A 16,187-nucleotide genomic window follows, 5' to 3' on the forward strand; every position below is an offset into this window, starting at 1 on the left:
ATTACAGAATATTGACGATCGGGCTATTTGTATCTATTAATCCGGTGTTTTCGTATGGATTAAAAAAATTATAAACGACTAACTTATATTTTTTTTATTGCGATGTAATGTGTAGCTGGTTACTGCACACCTGTTATTATCACGCGTCCGGGTCGTTCGTTACTCGTAACTCGTTACTTGTTACTCGTTACATTAGAAGTTGGCTCAGTACTTAGTAGTACCACTAGTGCAGTTGATCCATGCTGTAGTTTGTACTACTACTTGTAGCAGATCGTGTAAAATCAAATGCTAGGTGCTAATCTCATCCTTGTTGGAGCTCTAGAGCGATCAAAGGCCGGCTGTGGAATATTTTTTTTCGTACTTTACTTTATGGTGTAAATGTAAGTGTGCTGGTGCTGGTGCACAGACTCGGTTGGCTGTTGGTGCTATCGAGTTACGTGTAATTACTGGGAACAAATTATGTCCATGTCTATGATGAACTAGAGGGAGAGACCGAGAGACGGAGATGGTGGAGACTAGGACATGGATAATTTTTTGGTTTATTGATGTCTGGTGATGTCTATTTGAAACAAGATTGTGATTAGATGCTCTCGGTTGCGGTCTTATGGAGAAACTAAATGGGGAATTCGGAATATCACGTATGAGGACGGATCGGTAGGCGGTTCGCTGTAGACTAGCAGACGCGAGAGATTTTTCTGATAAACGACCGGCCGTTTCTCATTTCGTATACCGAGTTGAGAATTTTAGTCGGTACCGAGGGAACAAGAGCGTGGGCGGGGCACCTGAGTCTGCGTTGTGGATATGTGATACACTGAGACAACTTTTGGTGGACGGGAACAGACTCTCAGACTTTCTGCTCTCCCATTTAGTTTATTTTTATTTTTATTTTTATTTTGTTTTTTAAGTATTCATGTCAAAAATAATGTTTAGCTCTGTTTTGACTTTTGAGAAATTTATGTTTGAAAAAATAATAACGAAGGGAAAAACGGGCCATCTAAAAATGTCTATTCATTTTCTGTTTTTTTATCCGGTAGATAATTATTTTATAGTATGTAATACTATGATAGTCATTGCAAAAAAAAGCGGGGCAAGATGGGCCGCCTAATAAATTTTCATTTTTTACTCCCAATATATAACATATATTTTATAGAAACTTTGATAGAATTATTATAGAATAATTTTTCAAACTGAGTATAAATTTGAAATTTTCTTAAAATTAATTTTTTAATTAAATTAAAATAATTAATTCAATGAATAAACTTACAATTGTATTTATTATTAAATTTTTAATTCTAATTTATTCAGAAAGTCTCATTATCAAACCAGATCAGTGCGTAAATTAAATTGCTCTACTAATCATCTGAATGACACTTTTTATTTTTTAATTTCAATTATCAATTATTATAATTAGCAAATTATTCATATACAAAATTTCATTAATTTTCATCTCAGATTTATTCTAAAAATAAAAAAATTAAATGTATCTCATAATTAATAATAATAATAATAATAATAATAATAATAATAATAATAATAATAATAATAATAATAATAATAATAATCATAATAATATTAATAATTACCTTTCTAATGATTCGCGTTAAAAAAAAAACTTTAATTAAAATTCTTAAAAAAATTTTAATTACTAAAAATAAAATATTATAATTAACTTATAGCTAATAAACTAAATGAGTAGTAAGATAAAAATAAAAATGAGAATAAAGTAATAACACAAATATAATTTTCCGTATAGATATTTTTATTTTAATAATGATGAGTGATTTTGTTTATTTTTATAATTATAATTGATCTATAATATACATCATAGCGTTTGGTTTATACATAATTACAATGGTTAAATTATCGTCTCGCATAATTTCTTCATCTAGAGTACACATTATATTATATTATAATATCATAACTATTAAATTACATATATATGGATATATATATATATATATATATATATATATATATTTATATATATATCTATATATACCATACTCTCCAATATCTAAATAATCAAATCTCAAAACTTAACCCTAAATCCACAAAAATAAACAACTTATTTGCGAACACATTGATAGCAAAAAAACTATTTAATTTAAATAAAAAATAATTTCATCTTATTTCAATAACTTATTATTTATAATAAAATTAACCGACATATATACAGTCGAGGAAAAATATAGCGAACTGCAGAAGCTTTTTTTTATTTACTTATTAACTTGTTTTTTTTTTTATTCAAATTCAAAGGCGACATTTTTTTCAATGAAAATTTAAAAAAACTGGTGATATATTTTTACAGGCAGTGCAAAAAGTGTAATTAGCTTTTATCAGAGTTTACTTAAAATATCGAGTAATTATTACACGCCTTTTTTTATGATACTCGTCAGCTGATGTCCAATAAATTTTGGAATTTTTTTAAAACGATAAATTATAAAAAAAAAAATATTTTAAAAAATTGCACTTATAGTTTTTTTAATTTTCTACATGTGCATTTTTTTTTTTTTTTTTTTTCTTTAATTAATTAGTTAAAAAAAAATCCCTAAATTGTTAGTCTGTTAATTTCAGTATAATTTTTTTTTATCTAGTAGATAATTTTTTTAACGATCATGACTTAAAATTTTTTATCAGTAGGAAGTGTATTATCATATTTATTTATTTATTTATTAATAATTATTATTATTATTATTATTGCGGCAGTGCCCGCTACTGGCCGCCTGTTAAATACAGATCATATATTTATTATGATCCCTAAAGAAAACAAATAAATAATTATCTATATAATTTTCCTCGGTCACTTAATTTATTAATTATTTATTTATTAAATTAATCTACACCAGAGAAGTGGCACCAGTCTCTTAAAACTTTTAAATCTCATTGCAATAATACCCACTCTCTTTATAATATTTTTTTTTTTATCTTAGCTGCCATTTTTGTCCGGACTCTTTACAAAAACCGCGAGATACTTTAATGAGAACTTTTCGCGATTATGTTAATTAATAATTAATAATAATATTCATTGATTAAGTATATACAGAGTATTGCTAAGCATGATTATATATATTAGCGTACACTAGTGTACGTAATCACAACGATGATAAAATTCTTATCTCAATAATTCCGATTCTCGGAATTAATACAATAAATATCTCTCGCTACTTCATCTTAAAACATTTATTATTATTGTTATTATTATTTCATTAAAGATAGTTTCAAGTATTTAAAACACTATATATATATTTATATATATTTTTATTAATCACGCTTGAGTTTGTTGTAACGTGGGGTGATGAAACACAACTCCGCGTATCGTTATTTCGAATCGAGTACGTACGGAGAACATTAAAGTACGATAAGACTGAGTAAAAGTTTACGAAAAAAGGTCAAAAAAAAAAAATAATAATAATAATACATAAGTTATAAAGAAAGATAATAAAAAAATACAAATGGTTTTGATGTATCGTAATCGGGCTGCGATCTTATGCGCGGGGTGTGAGTGAGAACGAGTAGATCCAGTCCATCCCACAGTGTTTAAGGATATTTATATATATACATATATATGCATATATATATATATATATATATATATATATATATATATATATATATATTTATATTTATATATATATTGAATTCGCCACGTCAGATTTCGGGATTACGGGTAAGGTTGCTCGTAGCCGCGGCGGGAGATCGCGAGCGGATACGCGGACGTTGGTCACGAGCCACTGGCACTCGTTGATATAACTGGGAGGTCTCGATGAGCTTGAGGATCTCGGGAGTGAGCATCTCGTACTGCGCGGGATCCAAAGACGCGATCACATCCGGCTATTGTGCACCTGACGGCCTCCTCTGTGGATCTATCGTCCGAGGAGGCGATCGGAGAGGTGGCGGGCGATGACAGCGATTTGGAAGGACTGCGAGGCTCTTGATTTAGCCGCAGCTGGTTGAGTTGGTTGAGGTGCTGGTGCGTAAGGCCGTTGAGACCCGCGAGGTGGCTAGCGAAGGACGAGAGCCCGGGAAAGGGACTCAAGTGCGGCGGCATCAGCAAGTGTGGCGGTGGGATTCTTGCGGCGAGATCAACTGCTGAGGGGAGACCATAGCCGCCGAGACTACTGATGCTCGCGTCGGCGTACAGTCGCGCAAGGAAGTCGTTGTGCAGGAGTGGGCTCATCTGCTCGTCCATGCGCGGTGACAGACTCGGCGGTAGACTTGAAGAAGTCGGCGGACTGGATGACGTAGACAGGAGCTTGCGGTGGAGGTTCAGGTTAGCAGAGTGTCGGTCGCGAGAGCGCTTGGATGGGAAGGCCGCGTTGCAGCCGTCCACGCTGCAGCGGTGCATCAACTTCAGATGGACGTTCTGGTAATGAGTTTTTACGCCAAAGTGGTTTTGGAAGACCTTGCCACAGGCGGTACACCTTCGAGGATTGTCCCTGTCTAATGGTACCTCTTGGGTACTAACAAACCCACCGTTTTCGTACCTTGCGTACGTGATGAGACTATTGTCCGTATCCGTAGCCGCTGTGGAGGGCGAGGCGCTGGACGAGCGCGAGCCACGAGAGTAGTTGTCCATGTTGCTGTTGGTGTCCTGTTGCATCATCAATGGCGGACTGCTGCTGGTGGTGATGTTGGTAGTGAGGCTGCTGATGTTGATAGGGCTGGTGGAGATGCGGCCAGGCCTCGATGTTGAACCTCGCTGATGATGCTGCTGCTGGTGGTGGTGCTGCTGGTGCTGATGGCTCCCAGAACCGGTGGTGTATGGACCCATCATCATCATGCGACCCTGCGACAAGGACTCGAGTTGACGCAAAGCATTCGAGGAGTCGAGGGAGAGTTCGTCGTTAGCAGTCGGGTAGCTGTCGACCGAGCTCGGGGCACGGGAGGATACATCGGGACGCTCACCTTCTCTTTTAAGACGGCTCTCGTCCTTCGACTCATCCTCAACATCGTCGTCGTCCTCCTCGTCGGGATCGGTTGCTGCTCTGGACCCCTCGGCGTTGGACTCTTCGCAGCGCTCCTCCTTGATCTGGACGGGAGCGATGCTGGTGGTGTGACAGCTGGTGGACTCGACTGTGGTGCCACTCAAGTCTTTCTCATCTTTTGGATCATCGGGCTCGCTGCTCAAGCGCCTGGACTTTGACTGAGCAGACTCAGACTCGTCTGCTGCAGGCGACGGTGATGGAGAACGTGGTTCACGTTTAGGTTCAGGTGAATGAGATCTTTTTGGTGACCTCACACTGCTGGCTCGTGAACTCAAGTCCCTCGGCTCGTCTTGCTGTTGATCACCTGGATTGTTATCAGTCTCGGAGGTTCTCTCTTGTTTCACCTCCTTGATATCGGCCACATGAGTCGACTCATTGTCAGTGGCATTGGAGATGCTTGGTGAGAGCGAGGCCTTGCTTTGCTGCTCGGCCTCCAGTCGGGACATTGACATGTCTTCTGGTTGGTCTTGAAAGACCGCGTCGTTTGATGAATCCCCGTCAGTTGAGGACGAGTGGATTTCTGTGGGCATTGCGCACCTTGTTGGATGCTGAGACTTTCTTTTTCTCACTCCACGATTATTGAATGCCGCAGCTGCAGCAGCATTGGATTGCTGCTGCTGTTGTTGTTGCTGTTGCTGCTGCTGCTGATGTTGGAAATGAGGGCCGTTGTTGTTGAAAGATACTGAGTGGTGATCAGTAGCACCCATTGAGTCGGTGTCATCTACACTGTCAGCATTACTAACGAGATCTTCATCGCCAGTTTCGCCGATTGATAGTTTCGGTCTTTTTGTTGCCAGATTAAATGGCTGAGTTGTCGATTCTCGGTCGTCCTCGTTTCGCGATGAACGACCAACCATTGTGGCGTCCATTGAGTCCATTTCATCTCCAACAATCACAATGCCCTCTTCATCGTCTTCGTCTTCTTCGCCCTCGAGTATTATTGACGGCGCTTGTGATGACGGTGACGCGCCGCCAGTAGTACTTGCAGTGCTGGATGACCCTCTCATATTATTGTGTGTGCTGGTGGTGATGGTGTTTGAGAACGCCGAGAAGGGGCCAGTCGATGGGATGGTCGTTGCTGCAGTGGTGGTTATCATCCGCTGATGAATTGCTTCGTCGTAAGACATAACTTGGCTTTGGGTTGACGACAGATCTAGGTGTTTGAAGTCTAGCGCGCACAGCGACGCGGGTGACCGGAGATCTGGTGGCGGAGTCAGCAGAGGAAATGAACCAAAGGGAAGATGATTCAGTCCACTGGCCGGCACGGGCAATCCTATTTGTTGAGGCAACACCAGAGCGTGGGCCATTGACGAGCGGCCGTCGTGCGGAGAAATCTTACGACGCAAATGAGGCGAGTGTAGTTTAGGATTTGGATTTGCGCTGTGACGGTTACGTGATCGTCGCGAGCTGAATTTAGTATTGCAGCCTTTGACGGTGCACTGGTGCATCTCTCGTAGATGGACAGCACTGAAGTGAATCTTCAGTGCTCCTTTGTCACAGAAAGTCTTCAAACATACGTTGCACTGGACACGTTTTTTACCCGTTGCAGGATTTATGAAAGGCGTACCCAGGTTTGGAGGCAAGTTGGACGTAGTTCCCCACTGGCTGCGTTTGCCAGGAGATTGTGATTTTCTGCCAGGGACTCCCTGGGGTCTGCTGAGAGCCGGAGTTCCTTGCATAGATACTGTAGGTCTGGATCGCTTGTCATGTCTTCCAGAATCTTTTCTACTTAAATTCAATGCGCTGCCGGAGTTCTCATCGTCGTCTTCTGTCTCGGAGCCAACTTCACTGATGCTCTTTTCGCCGCCGCTGAATACATCAGCACTAGCTTGTCCCGTTAACACGGTGTTGAGTTTTCCCATCGCGTGATGAGAGAAATTAACTGGGAAGTTTGGAGGCAAAGCTCCAGATGATCCCGCAACAGCTAGAGGATGACCAAATGCCAGAGCAGTAGTGGAGATCGGCGCTACTGGCATCGGAGGCCTCAGTTGAGCAGTAGAATGATGCGGCGGACTGTGTGGACTCTGTGGGTGCGGGCGCAGTGATTTTCTGGCCTGCATCAGCTGATCTAGGGGCGGTGGACCCAATGGCGGGAATCCCGCCAATCCGAGGCCACCAAATTCACGTAAATCGAAGGGCTGCATGTTCTGGAGTCTGTTTAGAGGCGAAGCCAAATGCGAAGACTCGATACTGCGAGGTGGCGACGTCGTGATGCAATTGTTGCCCGGAGTGTTGGCAGCTGATGAAGATGCGGTTGATGCTGGCGTAAAGTGTTTTGTCTGTGCGGACGGCGACATGGAGAGATGAGATGAAGTTGTTGGTGGCAGCGAGGGTGCTAATCGTGAACCAGGATGCGGCAATCGGCAGTGTAATAAGTGCATCGATGGTGGCAAGTGTGCTAATGGCATAGTCGGCGGTGACGGTCGTCTACTCGGTGACATAGCATCCGTAGACGAAGTTGTTCCGGCAGCCAGCAGTAGCTGCTGCACTAGAGGCCGCGTCTCGGGAAATCTCAGGAACTGCTGTAGCACCAGCGGCTCCTCCTCAGCTGAACAGATACTCCATCGGTCCAGCAGTGGGCCGTTCTGCGAGTCCTGGAATCACAAAAAAATAAAAAAATCTAAATTAATAATAATCAAAGTAAAATTTATAATTATTTTTATAAGATATTTTGGTAATGGATTTATTTATTTAGAAATAAAATAGGACACTTTGAGTAAACTAAACTCGTCATTGGATTAAAATAATCCTATTTCGAAATTAACAGTAATATATATAACATAAGCTCTCGCGAAATCCGTTTCTTATAAATTTAGGGTGACGGTGTATACAAATTTCTGTCAGTTTGTCTTTCTCCCGTTCTCTCTATCTCTCTTTTCCTCATTCACTCCCCACATAAATACCTACACACATCGTCAGATTGTTTATTTACTTATGCCGACAAGACGGAGGTAACGCAGGACGCCGCGACGCTCATACGTCTCTTGTATATTTTCTTCAACGTGTTAAGAGAAGACCGCCCGGTGTGGCCACTCGTGTTCCTCTTTTCCACTCACCACCACCACTACTTCTCGTCTACATATATATATATAATACTAAATATATACGTCGACGTATCATATGATACCTTAGCTCTCTCTTCCGTGTGTAACCTATGAACCAGGGCTACGTGGAAATTCGTCACGGTCCGTTAGCGTCCATCATGATCATCGGGAATTAAGCTCACGGAAGCATGTGTTCAAGTGCCTCGCTCGAGAATGCAATCCGTGCATTCAGTATAATAATAATAATAATAAAAATAATAGTGGTAGTAAATAGTAAAAATAATAAAAATAAAAAGGATGTAAAATGATAAAAAGGTAGATCTCGGTGGCATAGGTCATCTGAGCATGTTCCCTCACGGACACACACGGTAGTATCTCAAGTCCCGATACCGAGTCAGTGCAGGCAGGATTTAAGTACATACCTGCTCCAACATCTTCCAAGGCGTCGTAACGCTATCGTACGTCATACCGTCCATTAAGTTAATTTTAATCCTAAACATTTAATCACGAGCCATAATCTGAGCGCTCAAACTCGGGCTCCGCGTAATCGATTCTCTATTCCGCGGATATAAGACTTCGAACAGGAGAAACGGTGTATCGGTTTTGGTGATTATACCAGACAAAAATCATAGCTGAGATGTATGTATATATGTGATATTTATATAAATATGAGTGATTAAAGTCGATGCGTGACGTGTGAGCGCGTTAATAAAACTCAGATGCTCATGCTGGAGATAGAGGAGCGGGTAATGACTAAACCTCGTGTTACGTAAAAGGATCTAGCCTACTCTGTAAGCTGTAAGCTAAATTGTCTGATGAGAATGCTAAATAAAAGGCTACCGCGTGCCTGAGACCGTGAGACCGAATTTTAATCCTCGCACGCGAACCAGAGCACACCTTTTCTCTCACTCCCATATTTTTATTTTAATAATCTACTCTTCTTTAACACACACTCTTCTCTACTCTACTCTACTCTCCTCTTGTGCATACATATATATATATATATATACATACATGTACTGGTATGTTACAATTACATTAGGTCTAGTTATTATTTGCTTCTCCATATTACTCGCACTCTCGTCACGCGCGACGTGGAATTCGGGTCGCGTGTCGACAGGTTACCGTGAGATCTCTAAAGACGAAAATATTTTTTATTAATACTTTAACTCCATTAATTTATAATTATAACCAACCGTACGTTGTATTTTTATTTATTAATTTTTTTTTAATTTGCGGATGTGTATAAATATCGCGTGTCAGATACTTTCATATCAAGTGTTTGATTCGCTGGATTAAAATTTTTTTTTTATCAGTGTTGAGTCTTGTAATGTGTGACTGCACATGCGAGTCGCGGCCTACGGTCTCCCACTTCTCGAGGACGTCCGCCTCCACCTGCGATTCGAGTTGTCGTATAGACTCGCGGTAACTGGCGCCACCGTTCGCTCAATATTTGAACTCGTACCTTTGTCTCTCTCTCTCTCTCTCTTTATATATATATATTTATATGTATAGAATTTATTAGTAAGACTTATAAAAATATGTAATGAGTAGGAGTAAGGAGTAAATATGATTACGATCGGTGACATGTGAGTTGAGTAGACGATGAGACTACACTAGGCGGAGGAGTTTAAAAGACTTACGCGGTTCTATCCACAGAACGGGTATCGAAGAAGGTGCCATCCGTGACTGGACAGCGCATATGATATCACGCTCCGCGGCGCTGTCTTATTCGTGTGTAGAAATCGTGAAGATCTCAAGGCGGATTGTATCCGCTTTTAAATTGGATTGCAGCTACTGCACGACCTCCTATTTTCTATTTTTTACCCACTATTCTTTGTCTGTAATTAATTTTGTCTTCGAGTGATAAAATATGCATACTAATGACCCAACAAAATTAAACAACAACAACAACAATTATTATTTTTTTCTCTATAATATCATTATGCAAACGGTTTTAGTTAAATTGACAGAATAATTTCAAGTACTTCCTCCATGAATATTTAGCAAAAATTTTTTATGTCTTTTGTGTGAATCTCACATTTATTATCATTATAATATGAGGACGTCATAATGATTGTCGACGTTTTTATTTTATTTTATTTATTTACTTTATTTTTTTTTTTTTTTTTTTTTTTTTTTTTTTTTTTTTAATCGTATGTGTAGCAACCCGAGTCGTGGCGGCAACTACTTGAGTAATATCAGTGTATTACCATAAGTTAACTATAATTTGACAGTCCGCAGGCGATCTTTCAATGAGGAAGGTTGCATTAAAAAAAAAAGTGAAATATTGTATACATATATATGTATATATATATGAGACACAAACATGTACAACAGCTTTTTGAGTATCGGTATTACTTTCCCATGCTGTTCAACTTCACGACAATTTACATATGAAATGTCATTTTTTAAAACCGCGCTCGCGGGCACCTTTTTGTCCATGACAATGTTTGCAAATACAGTTGGACTTTAATTTTTAGTTGGACTTTAATTTCGTACATGTAATTATGAGCAGCATTAACTGCAAACTAACAATATTTTAAGCGGATAAATTTATCAACCGAGTCGCTGATTACCACAGCAGTGTCTTTAGTTTTTTACGTCGAAGGTAAAGAGTAATCGGTTTGTGTAATGACGGTGAGCGAGGACGGAAAATCAATTTAATGATCCTCGACTGTTAAATAACGTAAAAAAATTATAATTATTATATAAAAAAAAAAATAATGATAATGATAAAAAAATAAAGGAGCTATCGATTAGCATTCCGCGTGTCGCGGTTAGTTTATATCAGAATGACTCAAAGGTTATTGAGTTTTATTTCTCATGCATTGACGTCTAGTCGATTTTAAAATTATTTTACAGACACGTATAATTTGCCCACGGGTTTATCTTTCGCGGGACAAAAAAATAATAGTATGTTATTTTAAAATATTTAAGCTTCAGATTCTAGGATTTATTTTTGCTTTCATATATATGTATATACATATATATACATATACAAAGTATGGGAAATGATAGATGACGTTTTTTTAAATTTTTTTATAAAAATCGATTGACAGTGATGGTTACCGAAACTCGTTTTCGTTGCCCAAGGAAATGATTCAGATCTCGTTAATTCAATATTTTTTTACTCGATCATCATTTTTTTGTTTACATAAAAAATGACATAAATTTACGATACGTAATTGATAAGAATTGAAACATAAACTTGATAAATTGCCGTATAAACATTTTTGTTTTTTTATCAGACATTAATTCGACATAAACGACTCGAAGACAATAATTTACAAAAATGAATAAATAAATATATGGTGGGAAATAAATAAATTTTTTCATATCAACATTTGCAGCAATGAAAGTCGGTGATTAAAATAATATTTTATAAGTAAATTGCGGCTTAATAAGATCTCAATAAACGGTCACAATTATTGCGGTACTAGTGGATGATAATAACAAAATAGCGAGTTAATTTTTGCAAGACCGCCGAGAATCATCTGGCACAGGTATAACATATCCGCGGATTTAGCCGACTATCGCGGAGTTAAAAGACTCACACGAGAGTTTAAACGACTATCTTTTCCATGTACCATACATCCATACACATATATACATATATTTTTGTACAAACCGTATGCACAACTCGTACAACTCAAGCATTATACCGCGAGAAACCGGTTTTCCATACTTTTAATTTCACGCTAACGTCGGCGCAATTCAGTTTACATGGATACTCCCCATTTTCTACGCGAATCCTCTCTACTTGGACTTAAACTCTCTGGCTGGCTCTCATCTCGGACTCTAGATGTGTATGATAAAAATATTAAGATAAGAAAAAGTACTGAGAGACATTAATAATCACTGGTCACCTTCGACTCGCTCTTCCGAGTATCCCCGTGCGAAATTTGTCGAACCGAGTTTCACGCACGCAATCAACTTTATCCTTCATATATATATATTTATATATATGTGCATATATCTTTACTTATTATTTATATACTTTCTCTCTACATCTCTCAATCTATATATATATATATATATATATATATATATAAATATTAAGTTTACTACATCAGAGTCCATCTCGATCAAACCGTAACTGATTACACGCGAGTCGGACGCGGCCCAAATGAGTTCCGCGTTAAATTTTACTTATACTTTTGTGTATCTACGTATTTTATCCAATCATTGATAATAAAACATAAAACACTCATTAAATATTTTCGGAGTAAAAAAATTTGAAACACAATTTCTAATCACTCGTCACTACTCCGTCGGTGTCTTGATTATTGTCACTCATCAGCACTGATATTTTATTTTCGAGTCGCTATCATTTATACGTCAGTTACTAATGTAATGTCTGCATATATATCTATATATATTGTATATAACGAAATCACAAGTTGGACCACGGATTTTTTATCACTCGAGTATTTAAATATGTGACATTTTTCTCATGTCAATGACGTATGACTAGATAAATAAATCTCTTGCTCTATCTATGGCAATAACAAATATAATATATATATATATATATATTTATTTATTTATATGAATTTTATTTTTAGAGTTCACCCACAATGTATAAATATCTACGTACGTTATTTTATTTCGAGTACTTTCGAGTAACGATCTTGACGTGACGATCACCGGATGCCGTATCATTTAATTATATTTCGATAGTACAATTATTTATAAATTGTAATTGAACTTAAACCCGTCAATTGACAATAACAACTTTAAATATTTGCGAACAAATCAATTAACAACGCGTGTCACAATCACGACAGTACTTGACAATAATGCTCCGTTTTATACGTCTGTCTTTACAATCGTCACACGCTTGTGTCATATAGATAACTCGCACCTGTCATTCTTTCCACGACACATACAATCACTTTTATAAATATTTTAAATTTACAATTAATTTTTTTTTTTTTTTTTTTATGATCACAATTATCGGCTAGCTTGAGTAAAAGTGTCTTTGATGTTATAATGTATGAGTGTGACATGTTTACTAGAGCGAGTGTCGCATGAGGTCAGTCTAATCTCGTGTTTGATAACAAGTACGTCCGATTGTTGATTAAAAAAAAATAAAAAATAAAAATAAGCGCACGTGGTAGTTGTGTTAGTTGTTAAGTGTGAGTGTAATTGTGATTGTTTTGGTTAGTAATCAATTGATTAATTTGTATAATGAATAATTAATAAAAGCACAAGACACTCACCTGCAGTATGTATCCTCTGGAGTAATCCTCGTGTGTCCAGCCGAAAGCGGCTAGAAGTCGTGTCACTTTCGCGTGAGGCAACTGGTTAAACAACTGATCGAGCAAAATCTTAAGTCGAATGGGTAGCGCGCGTGAGCCGTAAAGGACGAGGGATGCGACGTCAAACACGGCCGTCGGCTCGACAGTCTCTGAAGCCGGTGGACTCTCCTCCTTCTCCGCGACCTCGCGAGCGGTGTCCCCACCATGGGCACCGCGATCGCCACCACCACCGACGTCACCGTCACCACCGGAGTCGCCGCTTCCACCTCCACGCTCGCCGTCGCGTACTTCTACCCTCCCTCCGGCGCTTTTGTCCTCCCTTCCATGACATCGTGGGCTGGTGGCGACATCCCCTCCACTGACGTCGGTGCCTCTTACTGCTGCTGCCGCTGCACCGCTGCTTGGACTACTCGGAGTCGGCTGGAGCTGGAGGCTTGACAGTCGCGCGAGCGCTGCAACACACGTAAACAACCAAAAGTAAGCTAATGTTTTTCTGCTGCTGTTCATCTCTACATACTCACACACCAAATTAACAACTATATATGTATATATGTATATATAAATACATAAACGGGTGTCTGGTGGGGTTTAATATACTCTCATCTCGTCATTTCGTCCTGGTGTACTCGACCGTGGACGAGTGTCGCGGCTCAGATTCCCCACCACAAATAATACCTGTCTCACTTTCACGATACCCCCACTTGCCGGCTGGCTAATGGCAAATTCAATGTATCAAATAAAGACAGACTAGCTGGTGGTAAATCGCGAGCGCCGTCGCCGTCGCGATCATCATCATATATATACAGATACTTTACTATTTTCTTTCTCTTTCCCATAATGTAGTAGTAGTCGTACTACTAGATACTACTACTTACTACTACTACTACTGAAATCGCGATTCTCCCACCCGACCTCCACCCCCGCAGTGGGGATGCGGACACTGTCGTTCGCATCCCCACTACCAGTCACCTGCTACACTTTACACCAATCCATCCAATAGCTATTTTTTTTTTTTTATTTATTATTTTGTTTTACTTTTTTTTGGTATGTAATTAAATTTAGTCAGTGTGTACAAATGTGCGTATGTGTACTTAAAATGATTTTCGAGGTTTAGAGGTTTAATAAATAGCATCTAAACGACCTTGACTAATGATTAGACAGTAAATGATAATGAAGAAAGCGCTTTCCCGTGATAGTGGTCACGCTTTTTGCCACCCGCGATTTTAGCCTTCCAGGATCCGCGTTCCGCGAAACTTGTGTTCCTTATTAGTATTTATTTATTTATTTATTAATAATTTTATTTAGTTACGGTAGCCTCGGCGTGACTATTTGTGGATCACATGCTACAGATAATATTTATGTGATGTGTGTGTGTGTGTGAGTGTGGAGGATGAGAAAGTTTCGAGTAGAGTCGGAATCAGAGATAGAGCCAGAATAAGAAGGCATCACATATCCATCAGCAATATATTCGGACGTAGACGTCGAAAAAACGAGTTTACGTGTTCTCTCTCGGCAGTGTATCTCTCTCTCGCAGCCTCGTCTCATTTCATCTCATCTCATCTACTCAGTCTCTGTCTCGTCATTATTTCTCGTGCGTTGCTCGATCGATACCCGAGAGCCGGCGTGTCTAACACGAGCGAGAACGTCTCTAGTGGCCGCTCTTATTGTCATAATGTATACGATCCTCAACGGGAGATCTTCCCAAATAATATATACAGATATAGATATACATTTATCTCTCTTGTAGCTGAAACTTCTCCGGCTCTCACCTCGACTCGACGCTTTGTCTCCCTTTGACGCATCGCCTTAGCCCCAAGACTACGCGTCCTTTGTGTTCTTCATTACCGAGTCAGACGGAGACGCAATAAGTCCGAGTTGAATAGAAATCATGCAGTCATCCCGATTGGGCGCCACTTGTCATTAATGACTTGAACATTTTTCGATTTAATTAAACCCCGATGACCATCTTGTGTCCCACCTCGCCGCGTTTTGTTGTCGACGAAAAATAATATAAATATAATTACATTATAAATAAAAGGTTTCATTGTGAGCTATATATGCATAGCTTTATATTTTTACTCCTTGATATTTATCTCCATTTAATCGTCACAAGTCATGAAGTACGGGTATGTGAGCGGTAACAGTCGAATGTGGGATTAAAAAATATAACAGCGTATGTGGTGGCGAAATTCTGTTTCTCTGGTCGTGTAATAAACAAACAGGATTATAACCGACGTATGCTTGTTCACCCTCTGTCATTTAGCGGATTGCCCTACCTCTACCTCTCGCCCACTGTTTGCCCTGGCTCTGTCTCTCCCTCTCCCTCTTGCTCTGCTTCACGTTGTTTTTATTCGCTTTATTTTTTTATTTGTAAGCCCGGGTCCTGTGCATGTAGAGCACACAGTATACGGTTTCAATGAATTCCTGTTTACCAGATACATTGAGTTAGCCGTCATGCACTGCTGCCATTTTCCAGTCAAAAATAAACCAACCAATTTTTTTTTTTTTTTTTTTTTTTTATTGTTGTTTTTTAAAAACACGGTCGTCGCAGATGACGCTCTAGGGAAACTGTATCGGATTTACTGGCGCCCTGTGCACACAGTCTCTTTTTACCCCCGTTCCCTCGGCTGGCTGCATACTCTGGTGCAGCATCGATATTTCGATGAATCCGGTTATATTCAATGAAGGTTTGGTGAGCGATAAAAAATATTTTCATACAGAATATAATGGAAATTTTTCACAAGCTTGTGGTTTGCGTTACATGTCAGTCACTAATTTAATTAACTTTGTAAATATTTTATTTTTTTTTTTAATAAAAAAATTTTTTAAATATTTATTGGAAAAATAACTGTGTTAATTGACGGTTTTTAAATTGACAAGATTATCGGGCACAA

At 38.8% G+C, this 16,187-nt stretch overlaps 1 protein-coding gene across 1 annotated transcript; it reads right to left on the reverse strand.

Annotated features, from left to right (window-relative positions):
• Positions 1–2,527: 2,527 nt before the first annotated feature.
• On the reverse strand, positions 2,528–13,424 carry LOC103569217 (serine/arginine repetitive matrix protein 2). The gene is made up of 2 exons (XM_008546400.2): positions 13,255–13,424; positions 2,528–7,579 (listed from the first exon to the last, which is right to left on the reverse strand). The coding sequence occupies exon 2, from the start codon at positions 7,424–7,426 to the stop codon at positions 3,722–3,724; it is 3,705 nt and encodes a 1,234-aa protein (XP_008544622.1). The 5' UTR covers positions 7,427–7,579; positions 13,255–13,424; the 3' UTR covers positions 2,528–3,721.
• Between the last annotated feature and the right edge of the window lie 2,763 nt (positions 13,425–16,187).

Source organism: Microplitis demolitor, chromosome 1 (assembly GCF_026212275.2).
Source record: "Microplitis demolitor isolate Queensland-Clemson2020A chromosome 1, iyMicDemo2.1a, whole genome shotgun sequence".
In the NCBI taxonomy this organism is placed as follows: domain Eukaryota; kingdom Metazoa; phylum Arthropoda; class Insecta; order Hymenoptera; family Braconidae; genus Microplitis; species Microplitis demolitor.

Coding starts and splice junctions, on each gene's coding strand:
- LOC103569217 (XM_008546400.2), bottom strand. CDS start 7,426: ATGTCACCGAGTAGACGACCGTCACCGCCGACTATGCCATTAGCACAC.